The 15,727-nt window shown below is 38.0% G+C and overlaps 1 protein-coding gene across 1 annotated transcript in view; it reads left to right on the forward strand.

Moving 5' to 3' along the window:
• Positions 1–7,929: 7,929 nt before the first annotated feature.
• col7a1l (collagen type VII alpha 1-like) overlaps positions 7,930–15,727 on the forward strand; it is a 93,648-nt gene continuing 85,850 nt past the window's right edge. The window contains 4 exon segments of the mRNA XM_046873987.1: positions 7,930–8,183; positions 9,558–9,654; positions 11,622–11,631; positions 11,781–12,013. Coding sequence (XP_046729943.1) covers positions 11,935–12,013 — 79 coding nt within the window. The 5' untranslated portion in view covers positions 7,930–8,183; positions 9,558–9,654; positions 11,622–11,631; positions 11,781–11,934.

The raw sequence follows: 15,727 nt of genomic DNA on the forward strand, positions 1-15,727 counted from the left end.
GTAGGAGACACGGCTCTATGAAGATGGGAGGGCTGTAAACATGCACCCCAGGCCTCATCATCTCATCTACAATCACTAACTGACTTTACTAACACCCTTCGCTTAATGAGATCTCACACATCTCACACATCTCCACAAAATCCAGTGGAACATCTTCCCAGAAGAGTGGAGAATACTATAACAGCAAAAAGGTGAAATGCAATGTTCAAAAAGCACGTAGAAATCTCATCCTTTACAGTAATATTGTACATACGAGAGAAAATAGAGAGAAAATGAGAGAGAAAAAGAAAGAGCCGTTTCCAGTCTTTCATTGCCCCTGCAAAATGTGCCGATCTCAGCGCGTGAGATTTCTTTCTTTTTTCTTTTTTTTCCCTTCACATTAAACATGAATTTAATCAAAGCACACTTTAACAGAATGAAAGTCTTCAGGGACTCTGAGGAGCTAAAAAGAATAATTAGCAGGTGGTTTATAAGGGCATGCCCTATTCATGTCCCCATGATGATTAGTCATTATCAGCTTTATTCCAGAGTTAGCTAGTCAATAATTTTTATAATGGTGTCATTAACAGCTGCTGTTTGCCTTTTTCTTTTCCTTTCTTTTTTTTTTTTGTTGAAGGATTATACTCCAACCCAGCATTAAGTCGATTTAGCTGCTTATTATATTCTCACTCGAAGTGCTAATCTTTTTGTCCAAACTTAAATGTGTATATTTTTTTGAAGGTTTTTCTTTTCTTTTTTCCTTGCAAACTTTGTTTAAAAAGAAAAAGAGCATCAATTAACATAAATGGTTAAAACAGGTACTCTTTGGTGCTTAAATGTATATTAGGGATTAGTCTATAGCTATAGAGGTCCCCTGGTGGTCTAGTGGTTAGAATGCGGTGCTCTCACCGCTGCGGCCCGGGTTTGATCCCTGGTCAGGGAACCAACCCCAGCCATTAGGGTTGCACAAGCCTTAGTGCCGGTCTCAAGCCCGGATAAATGGGGAGGGTTGCGTTAGGAAGGGCATCCAGCGTAAAAGCATGTGCCAAATCAAACATGCGGATGGTCTGCTGTGGCGACCCGTAATGGGAGAAGCCGAAAGAAAGTTTAGTCTATACCTATGGTGTAGGTTCCCTGGTGGTCTAGTGGTTAGGATGCGGCACTCTCACCTCTGCAGCCCGGGTTCGATCCTCGGTCAGGGAACCAACCCCAGCCATTAGGGTTGCACAAGCCTTAGTGCCGATCCCAAGCCCGGATAAATGGGGAGGGTTGCGTTAGAAATGGGCATCCAGCATAAAACATGTGCCAAATCAAACATGCAGATCATGAATACGGACGATCTGCTGTGGCGACCCCAATGGGAGAAGCCGAACAAAAGTTTAGTCTATAGATATAGTATATAATGCACATTGATTTGTTTTATAGTTGTGCTTCAGGCTACCAATTTGAATTAATGCCTGGTTGGAAGGATGTCTTTCTGGTCCCGTGAAAGCTGGTGGGATCAGCAAAGCAGTGGTAGAGGATGGAGAGATTGTGGTGCAGTGTGGGGTAAGATAGTAAATGATAATTTCTTCTAAAATCATATTTCTAGACTTTGGTTCAATTAGCTACGTTATTTTCTTAACAAGAACTCTGAGATACTGTACCTGGACTCACTGTTGTCCTATTGAAGTGCACTGGTTTGTAGTATAAAAAACACTGGAATTGTTATCGAATAAAAATATAGCTATCCTGAGGTGGAAAGTACTTCTACTTTCTAAGTTTTTCAAATTTGTCATTTTACTTTCAATCAAGTATGTTTAGTTTGTAATATTGTACTGAGTACATTTCTGAGTAAAAAAAATAAACCTGGACACTACTGCACTAATCGATTGGTTGAGATTAAATGCGCTAAACTCACATGAAAGCGAGATGAAGACGGACCCCACAGAGACACAAGTGATGCGGACCGAGCTGATAGCGGAAATCTTTTTCGCATTCACGTTTTCTCTCATGATCGTAAATTACATTAAAACAGGAGATTTCTTTTTGCTGTGAAAGTGCAATTACACAAATTATACTTACTCAATTCATGTTTTGTAGTTATTGTTTATTTGTTGTTATTGCTTGTTAATTTCTAAAAGTGTAAAATAAAAATAACTAGTATGAGATTTATATCTTCTTTTGCTTTTTAAAGTACATCAGTCCCCCCACCCCCACCCCCCGATGTTTAAAAAAATAAAATAAAATAAAATAATATATTACATTTTAAATAAACTACTTAATACTTTTTTTGAGTAGATTTTTTGACTGGTAGTTTTACTTTTACTGAAGTAAAATTCAAACAGATTTTGATTTTCATCGAAAAAAGTATGAACCCTAAACCACATCCATATCCCAAATCCAAACCTTAACAATAGCGTACGATTTTATTCAAACACTTTAAATACATATTGAGTTTTAATTCTGTCCCCTGAGTATTGTTTCTTATCTGTTTTTTTTTACTGTTGCTTTTAACACAACAAAACCAGATACCCCTCTGCCCCTCTGCATTGCTTATCTATTTAAAACTTCTCCATCTGTGATCTGTGTTTGAAGTTACAGCTATCAGCAATGGTTTGTTCTTCAGGTGGGGGGAGGGGGGAGGGGGCAATAGAAATCAACATAGTCTGAAATGATATCTAATTGAAATCTTTGTGACATTTATATATTCTGTTTACTTCGTTTAATGGATTTTTATCCTGGCCATTTTTGTACTTTTTCTTCTCCCTTTGCTTTCAAAAGTCATTGTTTGTTTGGGGAGAACGTCAGAAAATATGAGAAACATAAAATCCTGATGAAAAACAGAAAATCTGTACAGACAGCCTGAAAACCCTGGGTGAAACCAGGTTGAAAGGCAACCTTAGTCTCTTCTGCCTTTACATCCCTGTGAATATTAAATAGAAAATGGCATTGAATAAATAACATATCTCCGGTGTTTTAACGGTACGAACCGTTGCGAAAGGAAGGCGAAAGCACAAAAGATTTCTCAACACACTCTGCCTCTATCAATGCCATGTCCTCCAGCTACACCGTGCACCATTCCCAGAGATAAAGCCAACTTTCTGCCTATCTACACACCACATATCCAGTAGGATTTACGACCTTTCTGGCACCCTGTGGATCTGCTAACCTAGAAGCCATGCAACATGAAAGAGGGGCTCTGCTATGCCTAGCAGGCTTCCACCCACCTGTGAGCCAGTCTGATCTGTCTTCATCTTATAACTTCACCATTCATCCTTTCTCTATCTGACTGTTCACTCGTCTCTCTCTCTCTCTTTCTCTCTCTCTCTCTCTCTCTCTCTCTCTCTCTCTCTCTCTCTCTCTCTCTCTCTCTCTCTCTCTTTCTAACAGGCTGAAAATCGAACACTAAACTGTGAAGATGTTTGTATTTGAGTTTGTGAAAAGCCGTTATATGGGCTTTAGTTGCAGGAGTATAACAGGATTTAGGTGCAGCAGACCGTTTTTATCTTTTCTTCCTCTCATCAGGGGATTTAACTTTTTATAAGGGAAGGGGGGTGCAGATGCATGAAAGTCATTAAAATGATCGATTTGTACAGTTACGTTTCAGGGAAAAAGATCGCGCACGCTTGATTTCCTCCGTTGACTTACGAACTTTCGGTAGAAAACGAGATTTTTTTTATTGGCTCCAATTTTACACCTGGTTCACATATTGTGGTTCTGTTGAGCCTGCAACATCTGATAAGTTCTCTCAGTGGAGGTGACTGCAAAGTTAGAAGCTTGTTTCGGTTTAGTTGTAGCACTAGGGTTTAAACAACTCTATGAGAAATCAAATCTTGGTAATAGCAGTACATGTTGGCTTCCGGGTCAGTATAAATTAGGCAGCAAACAGAAGTTGCATCATTTTGTGGTTACAGCAGTGACATGCTGCAGATAGTGATGACATAATCCAGGTCGTGGCATGAAGCATATTGTTATATCATAATAGAAAAGAAAGAAAGGTGATTTATACTCATTAAAATACACACACAGTGAAATTCTTTCTTCCCATGTGTTAGGAAACTGGGGTCAGACATAATACAGCTGCCTCAGGAGCACAGAGGGTTAAGGGCCTTGCTCAAGTGCCCAAGAGCGGTACCTTGGTGATACTGAAACTTGAACCACCAACCTTCTGGTCAGAGCTTTATTCACTGAACTACCACTTTTCCCATTTGATCTTAATACATACCAATGTCTGATCATATACATACCAGAAAATGTCTAGACAATAACTGAATTTGACTTTATGAATCCTGTTTTTTTCCCCCCATCAGCTTTATTCCATGACCCCACTAGATACTTCACACTCTAGGTCCTGTGCTTCCTGTGTGTATCCAAGGGTCAGGACAGTTATTTTTTTCCACAGGTCAGGTCTCTCTGTGTGACCTGGGTCTGCTGAGTTATGGTGTGTCATGACTGGCAGCTGGAAACCACCAATAAATTTCTCTGCATTCCAGTGACGGGCTGTTAAAGTTGACCTCAGGTAACACACTCGGGTTTATAACAGTCAAACCCTGATGTGATATACATTTGAGAGTCCATTTACATAACTACAGTAGCCTACATTGTCCAGTTTGTGATTTAAAGATACTTAATATGGGGCGATATATATATATATATATAATAAAAAATGCTGCAGTATTAATGCAGAAATATTCATTATAACCATAAGGTGCCTTTGGGAATGGCAATTACCTGCATAAATGAATATGACAGAAGAGCTGGGAATTTATTTGCGGATGGCCGTGTGCACCATTTCTGAGATTTATCAAGCTTTAATATGCACAATATCAAAAAATGTTTGTGTACACCTGATTGTATGCGCTTTATGAACATCTCCTTTATCCCATCCACTATTCTTAGAAGTTGTTCTAGTAGATGATGTGGAGATTTGTGCACAAGGGTGTTAATAATGTCAGGTACTGATGTAGCTGATGTGAGGAGGTCTGGGGTGCAGTCAGCGTTCACATTCATCTCAAAGGTGTTTAATAGGATTGGAGCTTTCTAGCAGGAGATCTTCTTGTCTTACCCTAACTGATATAAAGCAGATCTTCATGGATATGGCTTAGTGCACAGGGGCACACAGGTCATGCTGGAACAGGTCACTATGTTCAAGAGTTTTGGTCCGATACAACCACATACGGCTAGAAAAGTCAGGTGTCCAATACTTTTGTCAATATAGTGTATGAAAGCACACACAACATTTCTTACAATATTACCTCAAACAAATAACCTCCTCTAAAAGCAAAAGGCTGAAGATGCTTCCATTTTTTCTCTTTTATTTATCCTTCCTATATCTGGAGTAATGGTTTGTACCCTCAAGGCTACATCTTCTGTACCTTTAATCTGTACTGTAGCTTTTACCTGGAAATGTGCATTTAGTTTTATTCTAAAAGGTAATAAAAGGCACAAAAGTGGTCCTTAAGGTCCAATTATATATCTTAAATAATTGAAAAGGTAAACTACATTCACTATACCGTGTAATAAATACACACTAAAAGTACAGCCTTGAGGCCACCACTCCAGCACAAGGCAACATGCAATTATACAGTATGTGCATGAGATCGAGTTTATTGTTTGACTCTTCCAGGAATCATGGATTAATGACGGATACGGACAGATAAACTCAAATCCACATTTATTAATTGCTTAATTCCCATTCTCAGCATGCGCATTAGCACACAACCAAACCTCTTTGGCTTACGCAAACTGGCGCATTATGGAGGACGTTATCTTCGTAAATCTCAGGCTCGGCCTTTAAATAACATTTGGTGTAATGTTGGTGTTTATATGTGTCAGGGACCCAGACACCCCTTTATCACAAAGTAATCTCTCCGATCTGATCCTTTTGCGCTCTCTTGCGTGATTAGCAGATTAAACCCTTAAACTCCCAGAAGCCGACATTCTGGTCGACATTCCTCAGATACCTTATCTATTAGCGTTATCTATTCCCTTTCTGAATAATGCATAGTGGATATCGAGTATGTTTCTGAAAATCTCTCCTCAGAGGCATGAAGTGGGCTGATAATCAGTAAACAGTTTGTGGACACCTGACCATAGGATTCATGTGCTTTAGGAACATGTCATTCAACACTTTAATGTTATAGTAAATAGTAACACTACAAGGGTGTTAATAAAGTCAGGTACTGATGCAGGTGAGGTGAGGAGGCCTGAGAGTATTTAGTAGGGTTGAGATCAGATCTCCAAAACAGGCCATTCAAGATCTTCCACTAAAACCCATGTTAAGCATATCTTACATTTACATTACATTAAATTCAGCAAATGTTCTTTTCCAGAGAGACCTACAGTTATCTCAGTTATACAGCTGAGCAATTGAAGGTTTAAGGATCTTGTTTAAGGGCCTAGCAATGGCAGCTTGGTGGTGCTGGGATTTGAACCCATGACCTTCCTATCAAAGGTTCAACATTTTACCCACTGAGCTACCCTCTTCAAAGAACTGGCTTTGTGCACAGGTTTTGCTCTCATTGTTCAAGCGACAGGAAAATTGAATGCATTTATAAATGCAAAGTGTAATTTTTATGCAAATGAAAAATACGATGTGAAATAAGCGTACACTTACAACCCAACCAAGTTTGTCACCATCTTCCACTTACATTCAACGAATTGCGAGACAAAGTTCCCCTTAAGAGCATACATTTTTTTCTTTAAATGTGTTTTCCACTTCTACAAGTTTTAGTAATGAAAGCACTGGTTTTCAATTCTTTGGGGTCGTTGATTTTTTTTCCACAGTGATGGAAATCTATTATTAAATAATTTTTTATGCCTGTAAATAAAGACAATTTGGGTCAGAATTTAAATAAAAATTTAATTCATTAAAAAATTCTACATTTTAATGTAAAAAAATTTAGCTAAATTGTATTGTACAGATACAAATAAGTTGCAAAGGTTTGTACAAAATGTCACAAAAGTGAGTGCACCCTTCACATTTTAGCAACCATTTTATTATATGTTCTCAAGGGACAAATGAAACTCGTATATATTTTAGAGTCATCAGTGTGCAGCTTGTAGAGCAGTACAGATTTACTGTCCTCTAAAAATAACTCAACATACAACCATTATTGTCTAAATAACTGGCAACAAAAGTACGAACTGCTATACAAGCTGCACACTGACTACTCTAAAAAGTCTTAGAGTAGTAAGAGAGCTCTAAGAGATTTAGTATCTTAAGAAGATACTAAAATAGTTGCTGAAAGGTGACGGGTGTGCTCACGTTTGTGAGATACTGTATTTGTAGGAGTCCTTGGCTATGAAAAGTGAAACCCTAAATGAAAATAATGCAAATAATTTAAAATATTGTTACTTGTAGAACATCCTGAAAAAAAAGATGTCTGATGTAGAAAGTTCTAACACTGGAGACTCCTTTAGTTGTCGTTAAACGTGTACGCGTATGTAAAGCGTCCCTGTGAATAAACTGTTACTATAGAAACACAAACGTTTCCGAGTGAACGTTGTGGAGTCCTCGGCTGTATGTACGAGTAGAAGAGGACACATTCCAGCTCTCTTTTCAGCAGAAATTGAGAATATACTGTAGATGGAGAGAGAGAGAGAGAGAGAGAGAGAGAGAGAGAGAGAGAGAGAGAGAGAGAGAGAGAGAGAGAGTGTGTGTGTGTGTGTGTGTGTGTGTGTTTAGGGGACGACAAATATTTTCGTGAAGGAGACAGTGAACAAGTTAGTGCCCTCCAGCACCAGTTGTTTGCTCCTACCCTTCACTCTTCCCCTTCTAATACCCCCTCCTCGGTCAACCCTCTCCACACACACACACACACACACACACACACACACACACACACACACACACACACACACACACACACACACACACACACACACACACACACACACACACCCACTTTTCATACTTTCACTCTCTTTCAGTCACTTTAGACAACTCGACCTGTTGCTGCACATCCACACACTTCCTGAGCTTGCACTCTGAGGGGTGTGTGTTTCATTCATTCATCCATATTGCCTCTTTTTATTTTTACCAAGACACTTTCATCTCAAGACTGCTGGAGTTTAATCGGTTGAGAGTTCGGTGCAGGATTTTCACAGGACGTTCGTGTGTATTCGTCCAGGAGAGCTGTGTGTGTGTGTGTGTGTGTGTGTGTGTGTGTGTGTGTGTGTGTGTGTGCAGCTCAGTGGGACTGTAAACCTGGATGACAGTGGTGAGTTAAAATGACAGCTGAAATGAAAATGTTGGTTTCTTTCTTTCTTTCTTTCTTTCTTTCTTTCTTTCTTTCTTTCTTTCTTTCTTTTTTTTTTTTTGCTCTATGCATTTGAAAGCCACTCTATGTGATTCACACTGCCATATTTCTGCCAAGCTTTTCTCCTCATCTGGACATTGGCCAGCCACAAAGTGCATTGGTGCTGTAGTATTTCACTTACAGTTAGTTACATTGAGTGCAAAAGTTTATACACACCTCCAACACCTGCTTTCAAAAAGCTATGTATTAAATAGCTGGCAAAAAATGCAACAGTTGTTCCAAAAAAAACAAAATGCTTGATATTAAACCAAAAAAGTATCATAGTCTTCAGGCCTGATTAGCAAGAAGTATGGGCAAAGATTGGCAAGAATTTCAAAAGCAATATAACCAATATAATAAAATATCTGTTACAACCTAGAGCTTGTAGTGAATTTCACAGACTGGGGAAAAAGCTGATGATATAAGTGAAAATAAATGGCTTTAATGTCAATGTGTGTAATATTATATATACCTAACATTTTTATACTCTTAGACTCAAATCATCAAATCTTATTGCTTTATAACCTGTTTTATAACTTGTGTTAGACTGTGCAGGGGGTAATAATGCATCTCTGATGTAATGCTAATTTAAGGACACTCATTGTAATGCCTAAATTCTGTAGACTAATGTGGAAAAAGGATTTAAAGTCGATGGATTTCGTGCAGCATTTTCAGATGTTCGTGTGCATGTCGGACAGTGCGTATATTCAACAATGTCTTTCTTGCAAGAACATTTTTTCTGTTCCCGAACGATTTACACTCCCTTATTTATTTATTTTGGGTTTTTTTGGAAGACACATTCAGTAAATCCGCCAGGCTTTTGACCTTAAGCGGACAAAAGCGAAGACATTTCACTTGAATTCTTTTGTCTAAATCTGACTAACGTGGCTGCTTACTGTCTGAGCAAAGTGTATGTTGTGCATGCATGTTCGTGAATATTTTATATATATTTGTGTAGTGTGTAGTATGTGTAGTGTGTAGTATGTGTAGTGTATTTAAGTCTGAGTGTTACAACTAATTTCACACCTACAGGGATAATCCTTTATAAAGTAGAGAAATGCTGTTATGTAGAACCAGCTGACATTTGGAGACACAGAAAAGATCTAAGGAACCCTGTAACCAGAGCCACAGCACACCATGGGTCAAACTGCACTTCATAGCATCAGACAGATTTTATCCCAGTGGAGAAACGTTGCATCTTCAGGATCTTCAAAATAGAGTTGAAAGAGGCACGTTCGAGGCCAAGCTGATCGAGACACGAAGCTGATCCGTATTCCGCTTATCTGTTTGCTTTAGGTATCCGTGTATACGAAGTGAGTTGGTAATCCTGGAATGGAGCCAGTTGGATGAGAACATGTGGCTTTACATGCAGGAACAGGACTGACTTTCACTGGTATGTGAACACAGGGCCTCGTTTCTCTGTTTCTTAAACGCCATAGCAACTTCAGAGTAGCATCAACGATCTGTAAGTCAATGAACAGGAAACAGGAAGTGTTGGAAAACTGCTGGGGTTAAAAAAACAAACTCGTGTCCTCCCCCTCCCAAAAAAGAGATCATTTTCCAATGAAAGGATCGGAAATATTTGCAGTTTCTTCTGTTGGAATAAAACACTAAATGTGTGTAATTGTAAAGAAATAAATATCATTTTATATGAGAATTTCCTTTCCTATAACAGTATTGTTTTTCTTCATTCAACGCACAATAATGATTACGTAATGCTACTTTTATCCAGTTATAGGTGCGTGTACTGTTATGGGATGTCTATAAAACGAATTAGTTCCTCTTATCACTTGCATTATAGCATCAGTTTTTCTGTCACGCCTTCAGATTTCTCTCTGTCTATCCCTCTATTACTAAAAAGAAATACTAGAACTGGAGACTCCTTCCATAAATGTCTTGATACGTTTATGCAAGTTACACACTTTGCCTGATTTTTTATTTATTTATTATCAACTTAGGTTTTATTTAGAATCTTCCAATGAAATTGTGTCTAACATCTAGATAAGAATAATAAAAACATTTTCAATTCTCTTGGAAAATTGTTCAACTCTTCAACTTAAAAATTCCACTTAGGCTCCAATTAACCAATAAACAAGTTAACAAGGTTATACCTTAAGATATAAGAAAAAGACGTTAAAAACATACAAAGGAAAAGGTCAAAAGAAGATGTGATGGAAGGACAAAAAAAAAAAAAAATATACCAATAGTAATATAAAAACAAAAAAATGTGGAAGAAATTCAAAAAAATATCTAATTCCCTCAGGAACATATGGAAAAGGCACCGATCCAAAGACACTACAGAGATTATCCAGATTTTCTGTAGTTTAGAAGATAAGAACGCGTTGTAAACACGCTATGAAGACAAAAGTATTGGGACACCTACTATTTCCAGCCATATGTGGTTCTTCTCCAAACTGTTACTACAAAGACGAAGGCACGCAATTGTATAGGACGTTGTCTTTGGAAGTGGTAGCATGAAATTTTGCCTTCACTTGAACAAGGAGATTCAAACCTGTCCCAGCAGGACAATGCACCGGTCCATGAAGTTCTGCTTTACATGGGTTGGAGAGGAAGATCTCCTACTATAGAGCTCTGACCCTCAACCCTCCTGAACTTGATGAACTGGAATGCTGACTGCACCCCAGTCCTCCTCACCTCACTTACATCAGTTGGAATTGAATAAAAACAGGAGGGCGGTTTTTCATTGTCTCCTCGCCTGACTTATAGCTGAAAGAGCAAAATCTCTACAAGCACCATTCAAAATCTAGTGGAACCTTCACTCTTCTGGGATGTTCCACTAGATTTTAAAGTGTGCTTGTAGAAACTTTTGTCTTCATAGCGTGTTTTTCAACGCTTTCTTATCTTCTAAACTACAGATAATCTGGATAATCTCTGTAGTTTCTTTGGATCGGTGCCTTTTCCATATGCTCCTGAAGGAATTAGATATTTTTTACTTCAGCTGCAGTTTTGTCTTTTGAATTTTTTCCACATTTTTTAGTTTTTAATCTAAAATATTATTACTATTTTTTACTCTTCCTTCACACATCTTCTTTTGACCTTTTTATGTTTTTAATGTCTTTTTTTTGTTTGTTTTTTGCTCTTTTTTTGACCAAATTCTTGTTATTTTAAATTTTTTATTTCTATTGAAATTTTATTTTACCTATTTTTTTTTCTAGTGTTACTTGATGTATACATTTTTTTTTATCTTGTCTTTGCTATATTCTTTATTTTGCCTTTGTTTTATCTTTGTAATTTTTCATTTGTGTAAATTTTTTTCTTAATCTTTTTTTCTTCTTTTTTTTTTCTTTCCTTGTTATTTCTTTGCAATATTTGGTCCCTTCATCCTGAACGAACTCGCAGTGTGTAAAATGTACGTTATATTACGTCTCTTCTATAAAAACATCACTTTCTGTATGCACATGACCTTGATAATGATCTTATTTATCTCTCTCTCTCACTCTCTCTTTCTTTCTGTTTATTCTCTTTTGCTATCACACACACTCTCTGTCTCTCTGTCAGATAAGGACGGGAAAGTCGCGGCTGAATAAAGCGAAGCTGAGCGTCATCTCGGAAGATCAGGCCTGCTGGAGGAAAGATAAGATAGCGAAGAGACTCGAGAGGAGCGACCCATAGAGGAGAAAAAAGAGAAAAAGAGAGTGGGAGAGAGTGAGAGATGATGGATCATTTGTATTTGTGGATCTTGCTCCTGTCTCTTTCTCTCTCCTATCAGAATGTGTCTGCACAAGCTGAAGGTACGAGGCTGATTCCTAGCTCACGTGTTTCTCCGTGTTTACTCAAAGCACTGCACATATTGAACAGATAAGGACTAGAGGACGACACACACTCTTTCAAAGAAGCTGTATTTATATATCACGGGAATTGAATTAGCATACCTAAGTACACAAGACTGTCATTCTGAGTGCTTGAGATAATAAATCAGACAATGTGAATGCAATATGAAGTTTTTCTCCAATAAAAAGAAATGTACATATTGCACACAGGGGTTGGACAACTGAAACATGTGCATATATACTCTATACATATCTATATCTATGACTGCGTTTACACTTGGCATTAACATGCAATCACTGTGGTCCGATCAAGCAGATCGGATCATCAGTCAATCAGGACACGACACGATTACACTTGGCAACATGACTTCTCTATTTCTATTTAAGTCTGCAGAGTCAACCTAAAGTGGTGGGTCTTTTGGAAACCGTTTAAGGTCATGGGACATTTTACAAATCCTGCAAAACGAGATGGATAAAGAGGCTGCAGCTAGTAATAACGTGGATAGATTCCGTTGTGGAAATGGTAAAAAAAAAAAAAAAAAAAGAAACGTATAGATTAGAGAACGTTGCAAGCTGTGATGGGAAAATGCGCATTCTTTACAGAGAATGAGTTGCAACTTTTGGATGCACAGACAATTTGCGATGTACTCCGCCCATGATTGTACAACAAAACATCACAGACAGGGGGCGGGGTTTTGCGTGACTTAGACCTGCGAATGCAGGCACAATAGCTGGATTGCGTTTACATTACACTGAGATCCGCTCACAACAAGTCCTCGATTTCCTAATGACCAGTACACAACGATCAGATATCATTTCAATCAGAAGCGTGTTTACACTTGTCTTTTCAATGTATCTGTGGACAACATTTGGATGAAGGTCGCATGTTAAAGGCAAGTGTAAACGCAGTATCATAAAGTATGTATGTGTGTATATGTATATACGGTATCAAAAAGTTATTCGAGTAATTGTAACATGGCTACTAATGCAATCCACACAACATAATTGGAATCATAGAGGAGTTTTAAAAGCATACAAATTGTTGGTACACGCCATGCTGGCAAATCTGTGACTAAGACGGCAAGTCTTTCTGGTGTATTTTGGAATAGAAAGTCAGGAGATTTTTTCCTCCATTTCCTCCTGGCCACAGCGGATCAACCGTCTCCATACCTCCCTGTCCTCAACATCTACCTCTTTTAAACCAACAACCTACATGTCTTCCTTCACCACATCCATACACCTCCTCCTTGGTCTTCCTCTACTCCTCGTTCCTGGTGTCTCCATCCTCAGCATTCCCCTACTGATATACAGTACCCCTATCCCTCCTCTGCACATGTCCAAACCATCTCAATCGTGCCTCTCTCACATTGTCTTGGTCTTTGTTTCTAATCCTGTTCATCGTCGTCCCTCACTATGAAAATCTCGCTCTTTGCAAGTGTAATGGCTCAAAATTTCTCTCAACTTTATCTGTTATCCGCATGAGAAGCCCCTACACCATACTAATAAATTATTGTTGTCCTAAACCACATGTTTTTATGTCCAACCTTATGGTCTAATCCCTGTATATATACAGTATATACAGTACAGTATCTGAACCCGATAGCTCTGTAGTAAAGTCTGGCTTTAACACTGTTATACGTGAACATCTGCATGTCGTCTGCACTTTAACAAGGCTGACACGTCTAAAAGAATTCTCCTTCTGCTATCAATCATCTATACCCGTGCATCCTGCTTCATCCGGTATCTCTGACAAAGCAGAATATGTAGGAGAAAGTTCACACCATGTCTATTAAGCACCATGACATTTTTTGAACGCTACCCAGTAGTACATTGCTAAATTGTGTATGTGTGTAATATTCATTACTGAAGGTATGAGCTGAAATTGCTAATGCTTATGCCCCAAAGTGCATTCATTTTCCTTTGCTCACCTGCTCTAATACGTATCAAGCTTTCAGAAAAAAGTTTAAAATGACTGACAGGTATGTGAAAAGAATGAGCCAGGACGCTTAAGTCGTGTTTTCTGGAGAATTTGGTTTCCAAGCGAATCAAATTAGCATCCAAGAGAGTCAAATTGGCTCTGAATAAGAGGTATGGCAGATACTCTCTCACCTATCTGGTCACTAAAACACAGTGGTGGACGAAGTAGATCCATTCGGTTAAATATTACTTCAGTAAAAGTAAAATGTCCCTTTAAACTTTCACTTGAGTAAAAGTACAAAAGTTTTTGCCTTTAAATGTACTTAAGTATCCAAAGTACTCAGATTTATTATGGCTATAATGTTTCTATTTTTATTTATTTTTACAAGACTCTACTTAATCAACTCAGTTTTGTGAAAAATGTGACTCTTTACACACTGATCTATTAATAGAAAGATATTAATGAGTCAAACACTGATTTCTATTAAAATTATCATGAGCCCAAAACTTTTCAACTACTTGAAAAAAAAAAAAGGTAATCTAAACAAGGCAAATTAGAGTCTGGAGTTTCTTCATCATTTATTCCTCTCTAAATGTTCTGCTTGATGTTGAACTGATGCTGAACTGTATGTTGGTGATCAGTAGATACACAAAGCGCCGATCAAAACACGTTCTAAACGGAGCGAGCGATCGATCCTGATTGGTGGATCGCTGCATGTTTGACCAGTTAAGGTTTTTATCCTCCTAAATAAAAAGGAACGACTGATTTTGCAAAATGTAGTTAAGTAAAAAAATATTTGACTTTGAAATATAGTGAAGTAAAAGTCTCACAAAATGGAAATACTTCAGTAAACTACAAATACGTGAAAAAGCTACTTAAATACAATAACAATTTATATATACTTCATTATTGTGATGTCTCATTATTGTGATGTCTGTGTATGCGGAAGTTGCTGGATAGCACTTGGTGTTCAGACAAACTGATGTAGCATGAGAAACTGTAAGAACACATACGGTTAGTTGGCTTGATGTAGGAGGAAGTATGTGCTAGCATTCATCCTGTACCAGTTGCTTGCCATCATGTGGGCTAGAAGTAGCTAGTTGGGTAATTTCAGTGCAAAGAAACCTTGTTTAAATAGATTTGTACTAATCAAAAACTGTAATATTCTCACTATAAGCTAACATCTAGCTAACTCAGTTACAACTAGCATAATCATGTGATCACTGATTAGACCAAGTTTTTATAACCTTTTCACCATTAACCAGTGTTAATAAAATTAGCAGTGGCGGGTTGTTCATTTGGTACCTGGGCCTTCAGTGAGGACTTACCCGACTTAATCCACCTTTTAATACCACCACTATCACGTTGCAATTATAGAAACCATCAATACAATACAAAAACGCAATATAACAACGTGTGGCATTACAGAGAGAGAGGAATTTCACATATGGAGGGTGAAAACCATTTTACTAAAGCAAGAAACACAGTTAAGACTCCAAACCTCTACACTACAACCGAACTGTTCATCTACATCATCTGGAGCAGTTCAGAATCAATATTTGTCTAATAACATGATAAAAACATTAAAATGTAAATAAAATACAACCTATTCACCAGAGATGCAGACTCATAATGTGCACCGCTCCTCAGAGGCTGTAATGCAGTGGTACCGCTGGTATTTACTGGTCTGGAAGTGGAGAACAAACCCTTTCCCGGGCTGAGACATGCTAGCTAGCTTCAGGGTTGGCCGACCTCCT

The sequence above is a fragment of the Silurus meridionalis genome, chromosome 18, assembly GCF_014805685.1.
Source record: "Silurus meridionalis isolate SWU-2019-XX chromosome 18, ASM1480568v1, whole genome shotgun sequence".
Taxonomy (NCBI): domain Eukaryota; kingdom Metazoa; phylum Chordata; class Actinopteri; order Siluriformes; family Siluridae; genus Silurus; species Silurus meridionalis.